Source organism: Liolophura sinensis, chromosome 10 (assembly GCF_032854445.1).
Source record: "Liolophura sinensis isolate JHLJ2023 chromosome 10, CUHK_Ljap_v2, whole genome shotgun sequence".
NCBI classification, from domain to species: domain Eukaryota; kingdom Metazoa; phylum Mollusca; class Polyplacophora; order Chitonida; family Chitonidae; genus Liolophura; species Liolophura sinensis.
Genome location: NC_088304.1, coordinates 29127388 through 29149290, shown reverse-complemented (window position 1 = coordinate 29149290; position 21903 = coordinate 29127388). Strand labels below are relative to the sequence as shown.

The 21903-nt window shown below is 41.2% G+C and overlaps 1 protein-coding gene across 1 annotated transcript; it reads right to left on the bottom strand.

The window, feature by feature from the left end:
• Positions 1-1837: 1837 nt before the first annotated feature.
• Positions 1838-17340, bottom strand: LOC135476229 (vacuole membrane protein 1-like). The gene is made up of 12 exons (XM_064756176.1): positions 17174-17340; positions 15620-15710; positions 14917-15027; positions 12805-12884; positions 11572-11653; positions 10048-10188; positions 9678-9758; positions 8761-8877; positions 8006-8067; positions 6448-6547; positions 3189-4162; positions 1838-3158 (listed from the first exon to the last, which is right to left on the bottom strand). Exons 3-11 carry the CDS (start codon positions 15013-15015, stop codon positions 4028-4030), a joined length of 897 nt encoding a protein of 298 aa, XP_064612246.1. The 5' UTR covers positions 15016-15027; positions 15620-15710; positions 17174-17340; the 3' UTR covers positions 1838-3158; positions 3189-4027.
• Between the last annotated feature and the right edge of the window lie 4563 nt (positions 17341-21903).

Below are 21903 nucleotides of genomic sequence, written 5' to 3'. Positions count from 1 at the left end.
CGGCAGAACAGCTGAGAATCGTCACGGAATAAGAATATGTCTGCTTAGCAGGTCTTATATTTTGCATGCATAATGCTTCATTTCTTTCATACGTGAAAATATTTTGTCAAAGTCAATGTCACAATGTAATTAATCGGTATTTTCGTATTGCGAAAAATGCATATTTTAAACACAGTTTATGTTTCCAGAAGCTTTGGCTTAGGAAAATATATAATTAATATCTATATATAAACTGTATAAAGAATTATTGGCGTTCTTGTCCTAGAAGCTGTAACTTATTAATTTCAGACAAAAACTCAGTTCCGAAATTACAAAAAAAAAAACAGGTAAAAGCATGAGAAAAACAATAATGAAAATAATATGTAGCCTTAGCAAGCAAGCTGAGGATGCTCTTATCTTCAAGTGTACCAGATTCTTTTTAATGCGATTATCAAAAATAGCGTTACTGTTGCAGCAAAATGTCACATTTGAATTAAAACTCTGGGCATAACAGATGGTTTTCGATGCGCCCCTTATATCATGTATGTGGGACCACATGTTAGCTTTTCCACGACACAAACAGACGTTTTTCGTACAGAATTCGCATTCACCTGATTCACATCGACGTGGTTCAAACACAAATTATTCGCACTGACGTGATTAACATATACGTGGTTTCTTACAGACATGAAGAAGTTATTCGCACTGGCGTGATTCACATATACGTGGTTTCTTACAGACATGAAGAAGTTATTCGCACTGGCGTAATTCGTACAGTAAACAACTTCCAACACACTGAACTAGGACTGAACTAACATAGAGGCCATTCTTTTCCACACTTATTCAAATTTTCACAAATAACTGTTGGCAATAACAAATTATATACATATAAATACACACAATACAAACATCACCAAAAAGACAAATTGACAAATAATGTGTGTTAAAACACCACCTAATTCTAAATAACAAAAAATTATAAAGACAAAATAACCTTGCATGTGAATGATAGAGATATGTCGTATAAATATTTCAATTAAAAACCGCACTGCAATAACTTCTTAAAAGTCTAGCTGAAATCATCAAAATACAGGATCCGATTGTACTGGGAATGGAAGTAGACCTCCACCTCTCGGGAACAGGCTTTTGATTTACACAGTTTTCAGCGCATGAAGGAAATTTCGCAAACTGTTCGCCCAGAACACCGGTTCGCTCTATTCAAAGCTCCGTCAAGTCAAGAGCTTTACAAGTAATACGACTACAGAAATCAACGAATTGTTAAAGTAAATAAATTTGACTAGTGTCTGTACAAACTGTATTGGCAACAGAGAAATCATGATTTCTCCAAAGGTTTTACTTTCATACACACTGGAAATCCACCAAGAATGACTGACCGGAAATCCACGACTCCATGCTATTACTGATTACTCGTTATATGGACGCGGGTTCGAACCCATAGCAATGTACAACCATGTAATGAGGTTTCAGTCACGTCGCCATATAAATTTTCAAACAGCATCACATGATTATGTCACATGAGAGTACAAGGTGTGAAATGACCGCTACATGCAAATTAGCATATCAGATCAACAATCTCTCTAGAAAGTCTAAATTTTTTCCAATTGAAAATTATGTCGCCAAAACAAAATCTCAAAAATATATATACAGGTATATAAAACCCTGGCAAGTGCCAATGTATCATAACTTAAGTCAGCCATCTGTAAATCTTTCAGATTATATATATATATATATATATATATATATATATGTGTGTGTGTGTGTGTGTGTGTGTGTGTACACACACACACACACACCTACATACATACAAAATGATACACATATTTTTGGCTTATGTCCCATTATATATATATAGGTTGATATTTGCATATTTATTTCGACTGAGAAACCGTAAGTTATAAATCAATATCATCCAATTGTACAAATGCAACTTGCGCAAATACAACTTGTACAAATGCAACAGAGAGAATTTGGTACACATAAAGCCTTATACTCGACACACAAGTCAGTTTCCCTTTAACCATTTTCTGTGGTTACCAGTTTGTAACACGTGGGCAAAAGGCTTACATAAGCTGTCATGCTTAGAGAAATTTCCCTGCCAACAACCCCAAGGCAGATTTTACCATTTGGCCAATGTGGTTGTACACTGGATAAGGTATCGTCCTGTGGCACCCCATAATTGGCAACTAAGGAAAAACCCAACACACGAGAGTCTTATATGCAAACTGGCCAAATCAATCGACGTTCGCCCAACCCTGGAGATGCCCACGTGGAAAGTTGACTACAGTTCAGAACTGACACAACTTGAATTTCAATACAACAAACGATTTTTGTAACAAACATCAAAAATGTTGCAAAAAAGCAAATTTTACGTAAATATCCATTTTCTCCATACCTTACATACAGGTAGTCAATTAGCCGTTAATCTCCATAGCAACAAAGTACTTTTTTCTGAATATCTTTACACATAATTACAGCAAAAAGAATTTCATTCTCATGTATATTATAATATGATCACCCAGACAATGCCTTTCTACAAAGTTTCAGAAATTAGCTGAACAAATGGGACAGAACTGGTATCCCCATTACACTGTCCTGTGAAGTGAAATCTAAGCCAGCATGCTGCTAACCACTCCACTGGATAGGAAACTTGGAGCTTCTTTCCTTTCTATTTTCTTTTGTCTAGGATAAACATAAGTATTTCAATAAAATTAAAAAAAACAAAAAAAAAACAATAAAAAGCAAATGCCATGCTTGCGGAATCATAGTAGAATCCATGTGTAACACTGGATTGTTACTAGCAAAGATATGATTTGAATGTAGCTGCTAGCATGAAGGTACACGCAAACCTACAGGTAAATGTTGCAGGTATGGAGGTATACATAAATGTTGCATTTATGGGGGCAGACGTAAACCTACATGTACATGTTGCAAGCGTCACATGATACATGATCCAAGCTGACATGTAAATGTTGCAAGCATGGAGGTACACCTGGATGTTGCAAGCATGAATGTACACCTTATTGTTGAAAGCATGAAGGTACACCTAAATGTTGCAAGCACGAAGGTACACCTAACTTTGTTTTAAAGATTATACGTATGACTAGTTCACACAGCATCCACACGTACATGTACACGTACATTTACGCATACATGTACATCTACACGTACATGTATATCCACATGTACACCTACACGTACATCTACCCTAAATGACCTAAAATTTTGTCCACCAAAGTGCATTTTCAGAGGCAAATAAATGTCACAAAATATTGTGTTTGGGGCTGTAACTTACAATTTTCCAGTAGAATATTATCCCATGTTCCAAGCAAACCTCAAGTCACCATTCTGAACTCAACAGAACTCTCAGAATCAGGACAAATGGGCCAGTTAGTCATGGACGAAATTTACAGTCATTTAAGGTATGTCATTTATGTGTTGTGTGCTGTAACACGTTGTTCTAATTTGAAAAAGGACACAATCCACCCAGCTTAGATTCCACTAGGTGCTGTATCAGAACTAAACATTCAATCCAAAAAGTTAAATTTAAAGGCAAATGAAGTTCATAAAATATTACTTTTGGTGCTAAAACTTTCTTCCCCAGTACAATATTACCTTACCGTCGACACCCAACCTCAAAACACCTTTCTATGGGCAACAAACTTAGGAGAATCAGGCAAAGAAGGTAACTTAGCCACGGGCGATCCTCTGACAAGTCATACATCAAATACGACCATGTACTATAGCTTTATATACCCATGCTTCATACTATAATCTAACAGGTTTTATGGGAATGTAAGAAAACAATCGTGAAATAAACTAAATGACTGATAATTCATAAATATCTTCACACACTGCCAAAGAGTTAGGAAAGTTAAACTTTGAAAATAAAGAAGAGAAGAATATACAATGACAAAATCATTGCAGGTCAGAAATAATTATCAAGCGATAAATAGAAAAATGCTGGTTGGTTGTTGGATTGGGAATGTTGGGAGAGGTTTCTTGTTTGAGGTTGCTTGGCTGGAGATTTTCAAGGTTTCTCTTGGCGTGCCTTAGATAGTCGCCGATGATAGCTCTGCGCCATAGAGTTGATGATTGACAAGACGAAATAGACAACCATAAGTATGACCACCTTCTCGAATATCCAGGAGAGGAAGTTACCCCCCTGAAAAAGGGAAACAAATACAGTTCATAACAATCTGCTCACAATGGTATAAATAGTGAACAGATGACAACAGCAGACAGAAAATTTTCACAACTTGAGAAGAACTCATGTTGATATATATGTACACTAGAATGTAAAACATACCAGAATTAGATAATTTTGTTGATATATATGTGACTTAGAATGTAAAACATACCAGAATTAGATAATTTTTCATGCACATGACAAATTCAAAGCTGCTGATCCCTTATTTGACATGTGTAGGTAGGTGCAGATTGATTTCTGTATGAGCTGACCACAGAAGTGACAGCCAGACGGATGCACACAGCTATCAAAAAGACATTCCTGCACATCGTCACATGGGCGACTTGAAAGCTGCACGTCGTCACATGGGCGACTTGAAAGCTGCACGTCGTCACATGGGCGACTTGAAGGCTGCACGTCGTCACATACGGGACTTGAAAGCTGCACGTCGTCACATGGGCGACTTGAAAGCTGCACGTCGTCACATGGGCGACTTGAAGGCTGCACGTCGTCACATGGGGGACGTGCATATTCTCAAATCCTGAGGACGACGTCAAATGTGCCGCTGAGTAGGTTATCTCCCTTTGTTGGTTGTTGAAACAATGGTCATGTTTCTGAAGTGATTCACCTATACATTGGCCTTTTGCGCTGAGTTTATGGGTGCTTTGCATGCAGGATAAATCCGTTACCGTGTCAATACCCTTCATACTGAGGACACCATGTACCCTAAATGATCATAAATTTCAAGAATTTGAGAGTTGTATTGAGATTAGAAAGGTGTTTTGAGGTTTGCTAGGAACAAGCGATGATATTCTTCTGAAAAAAGTTTCAGCACCAGAAAAAGTATTCTATAACATTTATTTGCCTCTCATAATGTACTTTTAAGGGCGAAATTTTAGCTCATCCAGGGTACATGTATTTCCTATCATATCCTATTCAAGTAACCGTGTCACTAATAATTTCCCCCCAGGGCACCATTTCTGGAGCTTGAAGACAATACGGCAGCACAATTAACTGTCTTGTGATCACTCAGTATTTAGATATTTATCTCACTGATCCTTAACGTCATACTCAGGAATGTTTCACTTGTAAGATACTGATAAGATAAGTTTCATAGCTCAGAGTACACAGAGTAAACCACCTCCTAGGCCTGGTACCTGATAAACCACCTCCTAAGCTAGGTACCCCACAAATCACCTCCTAAGCCAGGTACCTGACAAACACAGTCCCAAGCCAGGTACATGACAATCACTCTCCCAAGCCAGGTACCTGACAAACACCCTCCCCAAGCCAGGTACCTGACAAACACCCTCCCCAAGCCAGGTACCTGACAAACACCCTCCCAAGCCAGGTACCTGACAAACACCCTCCCCAAGCCAGGTACCTGACAACACCCTCCCAAGCCAGGTACCTGACAAACACCCTCCCAAGCCAGGTACCTGACAAACACCCTCCCAAGCCAGGTACCTGACAAACACCCTCCCACCTCAGGGATGGTTTTAGGGATGCTTTAAAGGAGAAAAATGATGTCAAAATCAGATGAAAGAGCGTCAGAACTTATTTGTAATATGATCTTTAATATTTTCATTGGATTTTTTTTAAGAGAAAAGGGTATTTGACAATATTTTTGTATGGTGGGTATTTGGACCAACTTTTGGTATTTATCACTGTTGCATAATAATGTTCTAAATAAGGATGTGATGCTTGTCTAATAAATTTATTTGAATGTAAATTTGTTGTTTATATCGAAACATATGCATTTAACCTAAATTATGATAATATATATGAGCACAATAAAAATATAAATATGATCCAAATTGAGGTTTAATACATTTGTTAGCTGAAAAGAACAAATTCTGGTGCAAAAATATTTATTAAATCTGTGTTACATCCTCATTTATGACATTATTAAACAAAGACTATAAATACCAAAAGGTTGTCCCAAATAACCACCACACAAAAATTATTTTCACGTGTCTTTTTCTTAACAGGAAAAATCAGAAAAAGTTTTGAAGATCACATTTAGGAATAACTTTTCGCCCTCATTCATTTGAACCTTACGTCATTTTTATGTTTTCTCCACCTTTAACAGTCAACCATGCCACTGGAAAACTAGATGAGAGATGGATTCGAGTCTGTGGCTTTATTGGTCAGGGATCGGATGGCAGTGGTGAGGATAACACTGTAGCTCACTGAGCCAGGGAAAGACGTATTGTTCAGTGCTAAAGCCATTAACCTCTCCATACTACAGGACAACTCACCGCCTCCACTGTTTTCCCTGCATCATGTAGTTTAGATTTCTGAAGTTTTAGCCACTCCTTGAATGGCGTCTGTAATGACTTGCCAAATTTGGGTATATGACTGCAAGACAACAGAAATCACATGTGGCTATTAGTCATCACACCACTACTTGATCTAACTATAACAGGAACACTGGGCAATTGTTACCATGAACACCATTCTAGAATTAGGGATAAAAAAGTTCTAAAACAAAGGCTGCAATATCATTATTGTCATATCAGTTATTATCTCATCAGCCAGTGTTACTGTCTGATCAGCCAGTGTTATTCTCTGATCAGTCAGCAGTACTGTCTGATCAGCCAGTGTTATTCTCTGATCAGTCAGCAGTACTGTCTGATCAGCCAGTGTTATTCTCTGATCAGTCAGCAGTACTGTCTGATCAGCCAGTGTTATTCTCTGATCAGCCAGTATTACTGTCCAAACATGAGTACAGCTAAAACAATCTACTGTAGTGTACATGTGAACAAACTTATCAGGTGCAATGTATGTCTGAACTGAGACAGTTTACAGGTTTAGGGCATTTGCCCAAACATGAGTACAGCTAAAACAATCTACTGTAGTGTACATGTGAACAAACTTATCAGGTGCAATGTATGTCTGAACTGAGACAGTTTACAGGTTTAGGGCATTTGCCCAAACATGAGTACAGCTAAAACAATCTACTGTAGTGTACATGTGAACAAACTTATCAGGTGCAATATACATCTGAACTGAGGCAGTTTAGAGGTTTAGGCCATCTGCCCAAACACGAGTACAGCTAAAACAATCTACTATGGTCTACATGTGAACAAACTTATCATGTGCAATGTATGTCTGAACTGAGGCAGTTTACAGGTTTAGGCCATTTGCCCAAACACGAGTACAGCTTAAACAATCTACTGTAGTGTACATGTGAACAAACTTATCAGGTGCAATGTATGTCTGAACTGAGGCAGTTTACAGGTTTAGGCCATTTACCCAAACATGAGTACAGCTAAAACAATCTACTGTGGTCTACATGTGAACAAACTTATCAGGTGCAATGTATGTCTGAACTGAGGCAGTTTACAGGTTTAGGGCATTTGCCCAAACATGAGTACAGCTTAAACAATCTACTGTGGTGTACATGTGAACAAACTTATCAGGTGCAATGTATGTCTGAACTGAGACAGTTTACAGGTTTAGGGCATTTGCCCAAACATGAGTACAGCTAAAACAATCTACTGTGGTGTACATGTGAACAAACTTATCAGGTGCAATGTATGTCTGAACTGAGGCAGTTTACAGGTTTAGGGCATTTGCCCAAACATGAGTACAGCTAAAACAATCTACTGTGGTGTACATGTGAACAAACTTATCAGGTGCAATGTATGTCTGAACTGAGGCAGTTTACAGGTTTAGGGCATTTGCCCAAACACGAGTACAGCTAAAGCAATCTACTGTGGTGTACATGTGAACAAACTTATCAGGTGCAATGTACGTCTCAATATAAAATATATAAAGAATAAACTGCGAGATAAAAATATACACAAAACTTACCCTATTAGGTTGACTACATTTTCCACATGTTTTTCACTAAATATGAAAATTACAAATAATTTCTGAAAAGAAAGAAGATAAAAAACCGCTACAGTGATCATACGTTTGCAACATAAATCACATAAATACATATATATATATAAAATATATATTTTTAAGATCTACCTCTTACTCTTCTACACCCCAGACAATGTGATTCCACAATTTTGCTGATGACACAACAATTTATAAAGGTTAAACCTGTACAATTTTGTTTTGAATAGGTGTACTTTAATCATACCCTAAATAAATGCATTTCCTTGTGTATTTTATTTATTTACTGGATTGGTGTTTTATGCTATTCTCAAGAAAATTTCATTTATACAACTGTGGCTATGGTGGAAGAAATGGAGGGAAGATGTTGTGGGGGGTGGGATCCACGACAATCCACAGGTTGCTGACAGACCTTTCTAAAGTGTATGCATGACTGGATGGGGAGGCAGCATGAGCTGGGCTTGAACTCACTGAGACCAACTTTGTCATCATTTTTGTTAACATATTTACAGAATACTTGGAGCTGGGAATTTCTTTTTCTTTTCTCTCAATGATTTAATACAGAATAACTCTGGATTAAAAAACCAAATTTCCATCAATTGCAGTGAAACATTACATACTCCAATTTTCTCACCTGCTTGTCAAAAAATCAACAAGAAAAAATGTCTTTATATGGGCATAAAAACTTCATTAATCACTGGTCAGACCAGTTAACTACATACCTGTATATGCATCTTAATTATAGCCTTCCCAATGAGCGTCGCCCCAAAGAATGTCCAGAACGGCACGAGGAAGTGACCACATGTTATGCCTGCCAGGTCAAACAGCGGATTGGGAATCTGGAAGGCAAACGCTCAAATAAACACAGACACAGATTTGGTTTACACGGCACACTGTGCTTCCAACATTTACCTATGTAACAGCATATTCAAAAAATGTTTCAATCCTACAGTGGCAGTCAGTGTTATAGGTCAGGAAAACTGGAGTGACTGGTATAAACCACAAACATCTGACAAGCTGCAAACAAACATCGCCACGTGTGATGTACAGATACATACATGCACACTATACTGATGCAAGACAAGATTGATTGATCGGTGTTTTTCTACCGTACTATAGAATATTTTCACTTATACGACGGCTGCCAGCATTATGGCGAGAGAAAACTAGGTAAAGCCGGGGGAAACAAATTCTTTGTCCAAGTTCAGATCTGGCCCGTGACCTTGTGGGTCAGAGTTCTCTCATCAACATGCCTGCAAGTTATAGCATTTTTACATGTACCCTAATTCTTCAAACTTTTCAACTGCCTCTGCAACCAACGTTCTGAAACATTCTGAGAAAGCTATAAGGTGTAGAGAAGTAATTTGCTAATTAGTCTTATGAAGCTTGTATCTTCAGTGACTGAAATAAATCATTTTGATTAATTGTATGCTAAAATTCCACTGCAAAAAAAAAAGGGCTTCAGTGGTTAAACAGGTTGAAGATTTACACAACTCATTACTTATGGATCACTGCACTTTCAACTTTTCAAATCTACACAGAAAAGCATGTTTGCAAGATTGCTCTAAAATGAATACTGTAACAAATTTAATATACTGTAGATCATGTAACAACACAGAACTTGATGAAAAGGACTTACTGAGGCACAAGCCAATATTCCAAAGAATCCAACCCTCTGTACTAGATTATGGACTCCTAGTTTCAACTTCTCCGGCAGACTCTGAAAGTAAAATTGATGCTCAGCGTTGATATATATGACTCTAGTTATATATGAGTGGCATGGCATGATTTCATTCACAGATGAAAGTTTTTATTTCACTCTGTTCGATATCACTTTAGATTTCATATTTCACCAAGACCCTATGGCGTCAAAAAAGAAAATATCATGTTTAATGAAGTTCCAATCTGAGCTTTAACAAGAGGACAACTTTAGGCAAACTACAGTGGTATGGACATTTCATCAAGCCGCTTTGACCAAAGGGAGGTAACTTTTTCACACAAACACTCACTAGTTCCTCTGGGTGCTGCTTCCTCTCAATAATCAGATCCTCCAGTTCTTCTAGTTCCTCATCCTCGATCTCCTGCCCTGACAGCCGTGCTGCCCGCGCCATGAAGTACGGGGGCAGTTCGCCTATTGCCGTTCCTGCTCCCTGGAGCACACATATTTTATTCATTTATTTATAGTCTCAATGCCATACTCAATTTAAGGGTGGAATAAACCACCAACTTTTAGGAAGTGACAGGCAAACTTTCCCACACAAATTTAATAAATACAACAATAATAATAATAGATAAGCAGTTCATACAATAATCCCTGATCACTTAGGCCAACAGAAAACTGAGAAGCAGGGAAGAATTTTCCCACTTTCTACGTTTCTTCTAACCACAGCTTAACTCTTACAAGTATCTTATCATCTAAAATCTTTTCACCTAAAGTACAGTGAGTGAGTGAGTGCTTGGGGTTTAACTTGTACTTAACAATTTTTCACTCATATGACGACGAAGGAGTTCTTGGAGTGCATGAAATGCGCCTCCTTATTGCAGGACAGATTTCCATCACTCTTTTATCTAGTGCTGCTTCACTGAGACGCCTTACCGCAGGAAACAGACATGATTGTGGTGAACCAAGAAAATAGCTGAAATTTACTATCATAGCCCAAAAAGTCCGGGGTCCAGGGGCCGCCTAGGCCCCGAAAGCTAGAAAAATCTGCGGAAAACAGGTAAATTAATCGAAACTGAACAAAGAAAAAGCGGAATTCCGCTAAAAAGCGGGGAAAAAAATCATGTCTGAGGAAAGTAAGCTGATACGGGTCAACCAGTAGTTGCACTGTCCCCTTCCTGCTGAAAGCCAAGCGAGGAAGCTGTAGCTTCCTTCTTTAAATTCTTAGATGTGACCCAACCCAGGGTTGACACTCGGACACTCTACCAAATGAGCTATCGAGGCCAGTGCATACAAAGTACAAACTTGGCCTTGTTTAACACAGAGAGTATGGCCAACCTCCAGTAGAATACTTTTCACCCCAACAATAAATTAACATACATGTAGGCCTACATGTATATGTACATAAAACCGTTCTCCCGCCCCCTACCCCCTACTCCCTTCTACCATACACACATACATGTATACGTACATAAAACCATTAAACTGCTCCCTCTCCCCTACAATATACACATACATGTATATGTACATAAAACCTCCTCATAAGGTACATAAAATTCCTCTGCGGCCATACGTGGGAAGGCCTTGCAGCAACCTGCGGATGGTCGTGGGTTTCCCCTGGGCTCTGTCCGGTTTCCACCCACCATAATGCAAAGTCCTTCGGTATGTGGGTTACCTTATTGCCAAAATGGGGGTACCCGATTGCCAAAATGGGGTAACTCATTGCCAATAAACTTGAACATGCACAAGTTTTGATGAGAGAGAGGGAGAGAGAGAGCCAGCCTGACAGACAGACAGACAGACAGGGCATTTCCAGTACATTCCAGTATAATGAAATGAAATCAAATGAAATCAGCAGTCAGTCCTGACTTACCCACATGATGGCCTCCATGCGGACTTTACTCATGATCGTCCACAATGATATCGCTGAGCTCTCTCCCGGAGGGCACAGAATCCTGATGACAAACAGACAATGGGTCAGTGTTGTTCAGGGCTTGATGCTATGAGAAGTTCAAACATATGTATTGACGTTCCTCTAAAAGAACAGACCATCTTTAGATAAAGTCCACATCGTGTACGAGGCCATCCTTCTTTTTTTTTTTTTAATGTGAACAGAATACAAATAATCACTGACATACATGTAGTCATTATAACTGTTAATTTATCATTTTCATTTAATTTATTTGATTGTTGCTTAAAAGAAATTATATCAATTATAGAATATTCAGTTTTATAGATGCACGTAAACCACTGCCCTTCACAGGTGATTTACAGATGAACTTTCCAGCCTGTGCAATACAGATAAGCACACCATTCGCGTCGAAGACTGTGCAATTATGTCTTGCACAGGGGTCTTGCACCAGTTATATGCTGCTTTTAAAAATCGTTGTCATTTGTGTACTTTAAATTGTTGTCATTTGTGTACTTTAGGACTCCTAGGACGGAGGTGGGGTGGAGAGGGGTAGAGTGTCAGTGAACTGAAGACATACAATCATACATGGCTACTTATGCCAATGTCTTAAGGGACGGCAAAGGGAGTGGGTGGGTTCAAGGGGGGTGTCAGATAAGTTGACGCACCAAACGCTGCCACTGTCACTGTCCTGTGTGTACTTGCAGTAATCGTTTTTTGGAGGGGGTGGGTGGTTTGATGGGGGGGGGGGGGGGCAGGAAAGTTGCTTACCCTTTGTGGGGAGGGGGACAAGGGTTGAGCGGTGTCAGTTAAGTTGAAGTACATGCACTCATACACCGCTAATGTCACTGTCACAAGTGTGTACTTACTCTTTAGGGTAGGAGGGTTCAGGGAAGTTGACAGACATACATTCATATGCTGCTAATGTCCCTGTCACAAGTGTGTACTTACTCTTTAGGGTAGGAGGGGTCAGAGAAGTTGACACACATACATTCATACACCACTAATGTCCCTGTCACAAGTGTGTACTTACTCTTTAGGGTAGGGGGGTTCAGGGAAGTTGACACACATACATTCATACACCACTAATGTCACTGTCACAAGTGTGTACTTACTCTTTAGGGTAGGGGGGTTCAGGGAAGTTGACAGAAATACATTCATAGGCTGCTAATGTCCCTGTCACAAGTGTGTACTTACTCTTTAGGGTAGGGGGGTTCAGGGAAGTTGACAGACATACATTCATATGCTGCTAATGTCACTGAGGCAATATGAGGTCCCTGAAACAAGATGACAGACCAAATAGAAGCACATCATTATACATATTATCAGGACATAAATCAAGGAACATTCAGATTTCTAAAAGTGGTACTTCACAATGTGTAGTATGTAAGTAAGTTTGTATGGGTATTTTTCACGTCTTAGCCTACAATTTGTCAGTCATGTGACCAGGAGAAGCGTGTGTACATGTACTGTGTGTTCTTGTAGCAGTGCCAGCCCACATCGCTTTAAGTGCTGCTGCCACTGAAGTATTATGTCAAAGACAACAGACAGGACACCCAACCAGTTCACATTATACTGACAGCAGGGACCGATTCCACAAAGTAATTTCTGATTTTAGCAAAAATTTAAAACTGTCACAATGTTAAAAAAAAATTGAAATTTTGACACATTTGTCTTAAGGCGACACTGATCAGGTGGTCAATATTTTATCTTACACAGCTCAAAAATAAGGTTTAAAATCACATGATAATCATAATCAAAACTGACTTTGTGGAGTCAGCCCCAGACCAAACAGTCCTGTTTCCTCACTCTGACCTCTCAGTGCTGAGCGCAAAGTAAGTCAGCAACAAATACCATTTTCATTCAGCCTTTGGTATGACCCGACCTGGGCTTGATCCCTGGACCTGGGTATGATACCCAAGCCCCCGGGATCACCTGATCCCAGGATTGCACTGTGTAGTAAACAAGGTATAGAACGAGTACATGATGTCCTGTATTTGCCTTCAAAATTTGCCAAAACAAGTTCATTTTTAGAGTTACAAATACAGTCTCTAAATATTACTATTGGTGCTTCATACAGTTACATTTTCTCAGCTGAATACCATCCTACTTTCCAAGCAAACCTGGAAACACTTTTCTAAGATCTATAGAGCTCTTATTTATTTATTTATCAATGTTTTAGGTCACATTCAAGAATATTTCACTTATATAATGCAAGCCAGCATTATGGTACGAGGAAACCAGGCAAAGCCAGGGAGAAGCCCATGCCCCTCAGCACCTTGCTGGCAGACCTACCATGCACAGCTGGAGAGGAACCCACGCCCTTCTGCACATCGCTGGCAGACTTTACCACATACAGCTGGAGAGGGAAGACAGTATGACAGGTGTTCAATCCTTTTTTTTTTTTGGACTGGAATCAAATCTGAACTACAGGTTTTCATGGCCTCTCCAATATAAGTAATACTGTTCTCTTGAAAGACAAATATGAGAAAGGGTAGGATAATCCGCACGTCGAATGATTACAGCTTAATACCACACTGGTAATATTTTTGACATGTATTTTATTACATGTACCAAATTAGCGTCTCTCTTTCACCTTTCAGTTTACATAACTGCCACCACTAGACAAGCTTGACCTTCAGAGCCTGTGAGACGCACATATAGGCTTGCTTAGACTTAGCCTTGTCACTTGTCTCCTCCTGCAGAACTACATTATAAGCATTCATCAATAAAATCGTTTCAGGTCTTGGTAAGACCAAGTTGTACACACACTTTTATTCATACTTTATGCATGTGTCAGACATGATTGTGGTGAACCAAGAAAATAGCTGAAATTTACTATCATAGCCCAAAAAGGCCGGGGTCCAGGGGCCGCCTAGACCTCGGAAGCTAGAAAAATCTGCGGAAAACAGGTAAATTAATAGAAACTGAACAAAGAAAAAAGCGGAATTCCGCTAAAAAGCGGAAAAAAATCATGTCTGATGTGTACACAGTATTATCATGATTATTAGAGATTAAGACGGATTGTTTGTGCTTTCCACGCCAGTGACTACAGCGTTGTTCAAGATTTACTCGTGGTGGCAGTGGTGGAAAGGGAAATCTAGAGAGGGACGCATACGCTGTGAGGAGCATGCCAGATCGTGTGGTGTTATCCTCCTGCATCCTGGGGGGATGTCGGGATATGCTTGTAGAACAGGACATAAATAGCCTACGTGTGCACAAAAATCATAAATAAAATGACATACACTGTACATGGTACTGAAGTTTTGATTCTCCATTCCTTCACCCGCTGCGTTTCTGACAACTTACCAGGTAGAGCAGGAAGGTGTGAAGTCCTGTACCCAGCCCCACTGAGGAGAGAATGCCCAGCCCCACCCAGTAGCCCCACCAGGCCAGGTTCTTCTCCATGCTGGCCACCAGCTGAAACAGGAAGCAGAAAGGTACATGCTGGAGTATGTGGAGTAAATAAATGATCAACATGCACTTTATAAGGAGCCCTGATGGCAAAATCCACATGGCAGTGTAACATAAAATACAATAGCTGAATTGAGATGCATCATCCATAATTCTATGAAACATTTCAACTAATGCTTCGCCAAGTTATGTAGCGTGGGAGGAAATGGGGCTATCTCTGGGGACCCATGACAATTCACAGGTCGCAAGAAAACCTTCCCTAATACGATCGCAGAGGAATTTATTTATTTATTTATCTGATTGGTGTTTTACGCCGTACTCAAGAATATTTCACTGGAGAGAGGCTCCTGGGTTATTGTGCTGTTCAAGCACAGTAACCACTAAGTCACAGAGACCATTTACCAATTTAAAAACTCATGTAAAATTCATGCAGGTTGTTGCCAGACCTTCCCACGTACGTTCGGTTAGGCAGCCAACATTAGCTGGACTTGAACTCACAGCGACCGCATTGGTGAGAGGCTCCTGGGTCATTACGCTGCACTAGTGCACTAACCACCTGAGCACTCACATTTATAATTATACTTTGATAACAACCTACCGGCTGATGAGGTCCTTTTATGTAGTATGCAGCCCAAAACAGCAGAAAAGCTGTAACTACCAACAGCACAGTTCTCTTCCTTTTCCATAATCTGTTGATGAAAGAAATGAGCATAATAAAAACATACAAAAACTATTCTACAAATAGTAGAGTACGAAGGTCACTCAGAGAAAGGATATGCATCGTTTACTACAATGATGATGACCAAATAATGGTCAAAAAATTGACGTCAACGATGCAAATTTATTTTATTTGTTTATCTGATTGGTGTTTTACGCCGTACTCAAGAATATTTCACTGATACGACGGTGACCAGCATTATGGTGGGAGGAAACCGGGTAGATCCCGGTGAAAACCCATAACCAACAGCAGGTTGCTGGAAGACCTTCCCTGGAAGCCAGCCTGAGCTGGACTTCAACTCACAGCAACCGCATTGGTGAGAGGCTCCTGGGTCATACGATGCAAATTAAGTCCTGTCAGGGAGCAATCTGCATACTTTACCATATGAAGTTAATCAGTGGATCTGATGGATTCTATCCCATACATGTGTTACTTATATTGTTCTGCCTGTGAACATGTTGTGTATTTATATGAGAGTTTATATCTGAACTTGACCACTATTAAATATGGCTTACTTCACAACTAACAAGTTTTGGGATAAAACAAGTCCACCTTCTGGACAGATATAAGGCGCAAATTTTTTAGAACTCTTTAAGGCCAACAAGATTTCAGTAAATAATACAAATGCCCTGTAGTCCAAGTGTGGTGCTAAAATTAATATTGTAGCAGACAATGAAACTCGAGCAATGTGATCTTACGCTTGTAACCATGCCTATTCAACTTAAATCAGCCCACTCTCTGGCCGTATCTGGGAAGGTCCGTCACCAACCTGCGGATGGTTATAGGTTTCCTCTCACCATATTGATTGCCGCCATTGTGTTAGTGAATGTTCTTGAGTACCACATAAACCACTAAATAAATAAATAAAATCGACCTACAAAAATTGTATACTGAAAACGAAAAGTTTTAGCTTAATTGCAAAAAGCAGTGGCTATCCTAAATAACTGATTGAATTCCTGAAAACCAATGATATGTCTGTACAGATGTTATAGTGCATACGCTATCATAAATGTGCAATAAGGAGATGCAATTATAATATTTATTTGATTGGTGTTTATGCTGTGCTCAAGACTATTTCACATATACGACAGCAGCCGGCATTACAGTGGAAGGAAACCAGACAAGGCCTGGGGGAAACCCACGACCATCAACAGGTTGCTGGAAGACCTCCCACGTACAGCTGGAAGAAAGCCAGCATGAGCTAGACCTGACTCACAGCAGCAGCAGTGTTGAGAGGTTTCTTGGTCAACGGGCCATGCTCATGTTAACCACCTCGGCTATTGAGGCTCACAATTTTAATACATACTACTACGTAAGATTTTTGTTATAAACCTGTTACATGTATCCATTACAACTGTTATCGGTTACTGAATCCTGTCCCACACAGACATGATGGATCTGATGTAAATAAAAACCAAACAAAACAAAGCACACCTTATTGTGAGAGCTTGTAAAGGCACACACTCTCCAGAGAAAAATACTGAATCGTGGTCAGCGGATGTCTCCAGAGCACGAGGCCTCTCCTCGTTCCTTCTTCTCCTGAGCACTGTGTTTATGTTTCTCGACCTTCAATTCGGCCATCTTAGGTGATTTTGTGTCTACTTTGCCATTGGCTCGTCAGGTTTGCTAAATGGCCGCTTTTTGACACTGCCAGAGTCCATGGCACGGCCGATGTTCACTTCACTTAGACGTTTAACCTGAAATATTTTCATGTTTTCAGCTGTTGTTTATTCAATTAAATCTGATTGATGCTCACCAACAAACCGAGTCAGTATTTCATGAATCTCTCAAGTTTGGACGAGACAGGGTGGAGGATCTCATAAACTAACGCAGATAAAAGACGTGATTTTACAGCAGCTGCTGACGGCACCATTGGGCCAGGAATCGGCTATGCAAGATGTATACTCAATCTAGAAAGTACTGTAAAATCTCAACTTTTTGCGTTAGTTTGAGAGAGCCTCCACCCTGTCTCGTCCATATCTGCATGAGCTTGCAGGACTTTTGAAATGCGTCTCATGAGATCAACAATTATCAATTAAGTTTACAGGTAGGGGAAACCAGAGTGCCTGAGGCCGACCCACTGCTTGTCCGGTACCCAACAAACTTCCTAACGTAAAGCTGCAACCAAAGCACGAGAGATCTGGATTTGAACATGTGGACGGGAATTTTAATGATGATGGTGCTATCAAGTAGGCCTACGTGGTACGCCAATTCATTGAAGAACCAGCTTAAGCTTTTCAGAATGAGAAGGGGCTCACTGTCTAACAAAACGATCTATCTAGTCCTTACAACTGTCCACGGATGCTGTTAGGGGAACAGATCCTATAAAAATTAAATCAGTTGTCTAACTGACAGGTCTCCACTGCAACAACAACAACACATCAAAACATAGGCTATCCCCCCGCACCACCCTGCCCACTGAGACATGCTTCACGCAACAGCTGTGTCACCAGCATTCCAGACTAATTTAACAACTGTTTCAAATCACAATGATTCAAGGATAATTGGATAAAAGACGGTCTACGTATTGTTTTTTTACCGGTATAGACAATTTTCTCACCAAATCCTTCTTCAATCCTTTCGTTGACAGACCACGTTTCTTCAACTCGTCTCTCAGTTGAGCGACTGTTAGCGATCTAAAATCCGGGTCATATCCCGTCGAGCGAGAGGTCATAGTAACAAAAGTAGGTTCAACTTCCTTGTCACATGAGCAAGACGTCAGCTTTCAGTCAGCCTTGTCGGAGATGACGCTAAATCGGACTCACTATTATTATGCAAAACAAGGAGACAGGCTGATCCGTGACACGTGGATATATCAGTTACTTCAGTTAGCCACTGTTTCGTATAAAACAAGGCTGCCGCACGTTATTTCTTTTACGTTGGGGAAGGACGGATTTTGTGGCGAACCGCCACGGTTAAAGTACAAAAACAAACAAATAAATGTGCTCAAGCAATCAATTAGTTATATGGAATAGGTAATATAAATAGGTGCGAACGTAGCAGAAGTAATTCTAGACTTTGTGGGCTCTTCGTTGACAAATAAGACAGCCAGACTCTTCCCAAAGATGGACGTGGGGCTTACTGTATATGGGATATGTAGGCCCTACTGCATATTGTGGTGGTTAAATGGCTTTTTCACTCCTCTCTCAGGTTGGAGTCGGCCAATCACATTAAGAGTGTTCATATATGTTGGCAGAAATCTTCTTAGATTGAAAACATGTTAGACATAACTAAGATCTGATTTCCATTTAATTTCTTACATACATAAATCAAACGGACGAATTATGCTAGTCCAAATTTTGTTGACCTTGTTATTTCGTCATTTTGATAAATGTCGAAAATAACTTAGTTTGTCATGTACCGAGGAAGGCTATATTTCTGGACAATTTCTCTATCTAAGTCGGTCAATATAAACAACCCTATGTAGGTCTGTTGAATGTAAAAATTAATAGCATGTACAGGGGTCTAGCTTTAGATTGCTATGAAATTGATCCCAACGAATGCATAAAACCTTGTCATGTGAGACAGATCGTGTGGGAGTAACTTGTTCATGGTCTACTCCAGTTTACCTGGGCTACCCCAGCTTCCTGGGCTAATCCAGATTACCTGGGGTACTCCAGTTTACCTGGTACACCAGTTTACCTTGGGCTACTGCAGATTACCTGGGGTACTCCAGTTTACCTGGGCTACTCCAGTTTGCCTGGGCTACTCCAATTTACCTGGTACACCAGTTTACCTTGGGCTACTGCAGATTACCTAGGGTACTCCAGTTTGCCTGGGCTACTCCAGTTTACCTGGGATACTCCACTTTAACTGGGGTACTCGAGTTTGCCTGGGCTACTTGAGTTTACCTGGGCTACTCAGGTTCACATGGGCTACTCCGGTTTACCTGGAATAATCCAGTTTACCTGGGCTACTCCAGTTTGCCTCGGCTACTCCAGATTACTTGGGGTACTTCACTTTACCTGGTACTCCAGTTTACCTTGGGCTACCCCAGATTACCTGGGCTACTCCAGTTTGCCTGGGCTACTCCAGTTTATCTGGGGTACTCCAGTTTATCTGGGGTACTCCAGTTTACCTGGGGTACTCCAGTTTGCCTGGGCTACTCCAATTTTACCTTGGGCTACTTGAGTTTACCTGGGCTGCTCCAGTTTACCTGGGCTACTGCAGTTTACCTGGGCTACTCCAATGGGCCTGGGCTACTTCAGTTTACTTCAGGTACTCGAGTTTACCTGGTCTACACCAGTTTACCTTGGGCTACTTGAGTTTACCTGGGCTATTCCAGTGGGCCTGGGCTACTCCAGTGAGCCTGGGCTACTCCAGTTTACCTAGGATACTCGAGATTGCCGGGGCTACTCCAGTTTAATTGAGGTACTCCAGTTTACCTGGTACACCAGTTTACCTTGGGCTACTCCAGATTACCCGGGGCACTCTAGTTTGCCTGGGCTACTCCAGTTTACCCTGGGTACTCCAGTTTACCTGGGCTACTGCAGTTTGCCTGGGATACTCCAGTTTGCCTGGGGTACGCCAGATTACCTGGGCTACTCCAGTTTACCTGGGCTACACCCGTTCACCTTGGGCTACTTGAGTTTACCTGTGCTACTCCAGTTTACCTGGGCTACTGCAGTTTACCTGGGCTACTCCAGTGGGCCTGGTCTACTCCAGTGAGCCTGGGGTGCTTCACTTTGCCTGGGGTACTCCAGTTTGCCTGGGCTACTCCAGTTTGCCTGGAGTATTTCAGTTTACCTGGGCTGCTCGAGTTTACCTGGGTTTCTCCAGTTTGCCTGGGCTACTGCAGTTTACCTGGGCTACAGCAGTTTACCTGGGCTACTCCAGTGGGCCTGGGCTACTCCAGTGAGCCTGGGATCCTTCAGTTCGCCTGGGGTACTCCAGTTTACCTGGGCTACTTCAGTTTACCTAGGCTACTCCAGTGGGCCTGGGCTACTCCAGTGAGCCTGGGGTACTTCAGTTTGCCTGGGCTACTCGAGTTTCCCCTGGGCTTCTCCAGTTTGCCTGGGCTATTCCAGTTTACCTGGAATACTCGAGATTGCCTGGGCTACTTGAGTTTACCTGGGCTACTCCAGTTTGCCTGGGCTACTCCAATTTACCTGGGCTACTTGAGTTTACCTGAGCTACTTCAGTTTAAATAAGCTACTCCAGTTTACCCTGAGCTACTCCAGATTACATGGGCTACTTCGGTTTACCTGGGCTACTCCAGTTTACCTGAGCTACTCCAGTTTGCCTGTGCTACACCAGTTTACCTTGGGCTACTCCAGTTTACCTGGGCTACTCCAGTGGGCCTCGGCTACTCAAGTTTTTCTGGGCTACTCGAGTTTTTCTGGGCTACTCCAGTTTGCCTGGGTTACTCCAGTTTACCTCGGCTACTTCAGTTTACCTGGCCTGGTCAAGTTGACAGCTTCAAATTTTACCTTCTGCTGCTCCAATTTGCCTCTGCTACTCCAGTTTTCCTGGACAACTCCAGTTAACCTGGGGTACTCCAGTTGCCCTGGCTACTCCAGTTTGCCTGGGGTACTTCAGTTTACCTGGGCTACTCGAGGTTGCCTTGGGTACTCCAGTTTACCTGGGCTACTTCAGTTTACCTGCGCTACTCCAGTTTACCTGCGCTACTCCAGTTTGCCTGGGCTACACCAGTTTACCTTGGGCTACTCGAGTTTACCTGGGCTACTCCAGTGGGCCTGGGCTACTCGAGTTTTCCTGGGCTACTCCAGTGAGCCTGGACTACTCTAGTTTTCCTGGGCTACTCCAGTTTGCCTGGGGTACTTCAGTTTACTTGGGCTACTTCAATTTATCTGGCCTGCTCCAGTTGACAGCTTTAATTTTACCTTCCGCTGCTCCAATTTGCCTCTGCTACTCCAGTTTTCCTGGACAACCCCAGTTTGCCTAGGGTACTCCAGTTGCCTGGGCTACTCCAGTTTGCCTGGCGTACTCCAGTTTAGCTGGGCTACTCCAGTTTGCCTGGGCTACCCCAATTTACCTGGGGCTACTTGATTTTACCTTTGGCTACTTAAGTTTACCTGGGCTACTCCAGTTTGCTTTGTGTAGTCCAGTTTACCTGGGCTATTCTAGTTTACCTCAGCTACTCCAGTTTACCTGAGCTACTCCAGTGGGCCTGGGCTACTCAAGTGAGCCTGAGCTACTACAGT